At 55.3% G+C, this 1,274-nt stretch overlaps 1 protein-coding gene across 1 annotated transcript; it reads left to right on the plus strand.

Moving 5' to 3' along the window:
- Positions 1 to 477: 477 nt before the first annotated feature.
- Positions 478 to 951, plus strand: LOC121860653 (basic salivary proline-rich protein 2-like). The gene has a single exon (XM_042357916.1). The coding sequence runs from the start codon at positions 478 to 480 to the stop codon at positions 949 to 951; it is 474 nt and encodes a 157-aa protein (XP_042213850.1).
- The last annotated feature ends 323 nt before the right edge of the window (positions 952 to 1,274 follow it).

Here is a 1,274-nt window from a genome sequence, read left to right on the forward strand (position 1 = left end):
GGGCCGGTTGCGCCGCCAGGGGTTTTCCCAGAAGCGCTGGTGCCCCTAGGGGCCCTCCCAGGGGTGGCACCTCCCCCAGGGGCCCTCCAAATTGTGTCATACATAGTGCATAAGTCCAGTAATCACTTACCTAACTGTGATTGGTGGATAAAGCAACCAAATAACAGCCAATAGGGGAACAGAGTGTTCAGTCAGCACAACACCACAACTTATGTTTTCCTGTTGGATATTTATTCTCCTTTACATTTTTCATGATGCGATGGTACTGGAAATGTGATGGGCAGTGTATTTATTTATCACCATATCTCCCAGTGATCTAAATAGTAGGAAAACAAGTACCCCCTAGGGCCCTCCCATCTGCCATATCAGTTGCAGCGCCCCTAGGGGCCCCTCGAGGGGTATTGGTGTACACACGGTCCCTCCCATTGGCGCCCCAGGGGACGTTTCAGAGCCGGTGGCGGTCCCAGTGTACCTCCCATGTTTGGCAGCATCCCCAGGGGCCCTAGCAGGGACGGGGGCAACAACAGGGACCCTTCCAAAGGTGGCAGTGCCCCAAGGGGCCCTCCTAGGGGAGGCGGTGCCAGCAGGGGCCCTTTCAGGGGTGGCGGGGCCTCCAGGAGCTCCACAGGGACGGCAATGACCCCAGGCTTCCCCTTCTGGGGCTTTTCCAGGTGCCGCTGCGCCCACAAGGGCCCTCCCAGGGGTGGCGGAGCCGTTAGGGTCCCTTCCAGGGGGGTGGTAATCCACAGGGGCCCTCCCAGTAGTGACGGGGGCCCTCCAAGAGGCGGTAACGACTCCAAATGCCCTCCCGGGCAGCTAAGCGTCCTCAACAGGGGTGGCGCTCAGGGGCCAGGGAGTGGTTGGCCTCGCCAGGGTTTCCCAGAACAGCCCGCCCTAAGGGAGCCTCAGAATCTCCTTCTCGGGGAACCCTCTAAAATTATCCTAGTATAAGTCCAGTAATCACTACTAACTGTGATTGGTGGATAAAGCAATAAATAACAGCCAATAGGGAACAGAGTGTTCAGTCAGCACAACACAACTATGATTTCCTGTTGGATATTTATTCTCTTTACATGTTTCGTGATGTGATGATACTGGGAGTATGATGGGCATTGTATTTATTTAACGTTATATCTCCCATGATCTAAATGGTGGAAACAGTGCTAGGCCCCAGTGCTAGCTGGGGGCCTCCCATTGCCATATCAGTTGAGGTATTCTTTTTGAGGGTCCCTCATTGGCGCCCAGGGACTTTCCAATCTGGTGGCGGTCCCAGT

The sequence above is a fragment of the Homarus americanus genome, unplaced genomic scaffold, assembly GCF_018991925.1.
Source record: "Homarus americanus isolate GMGI-L3 unplaced genomic scaffold, GMGI_Hamer_2.0 scaffold7772, whole genome shotgun sequence".
NCBI classification, from domain to species: Eukaryota; Metazoa; Arthropoda; class Malacostraca; order Decapoda; family Nephropidae; genus Homarus; species Homarus americanus.

Bases quoted from the DNA above. Each gene is read 5' to 3' on its own strand.
- LOC121860653 (XM_042357916.1), top strand. From the start codon at position 478: ATGTTTGGCAGCATCCCCAGGGGCCCTAGCAGGGACGGGGGCAACAAC.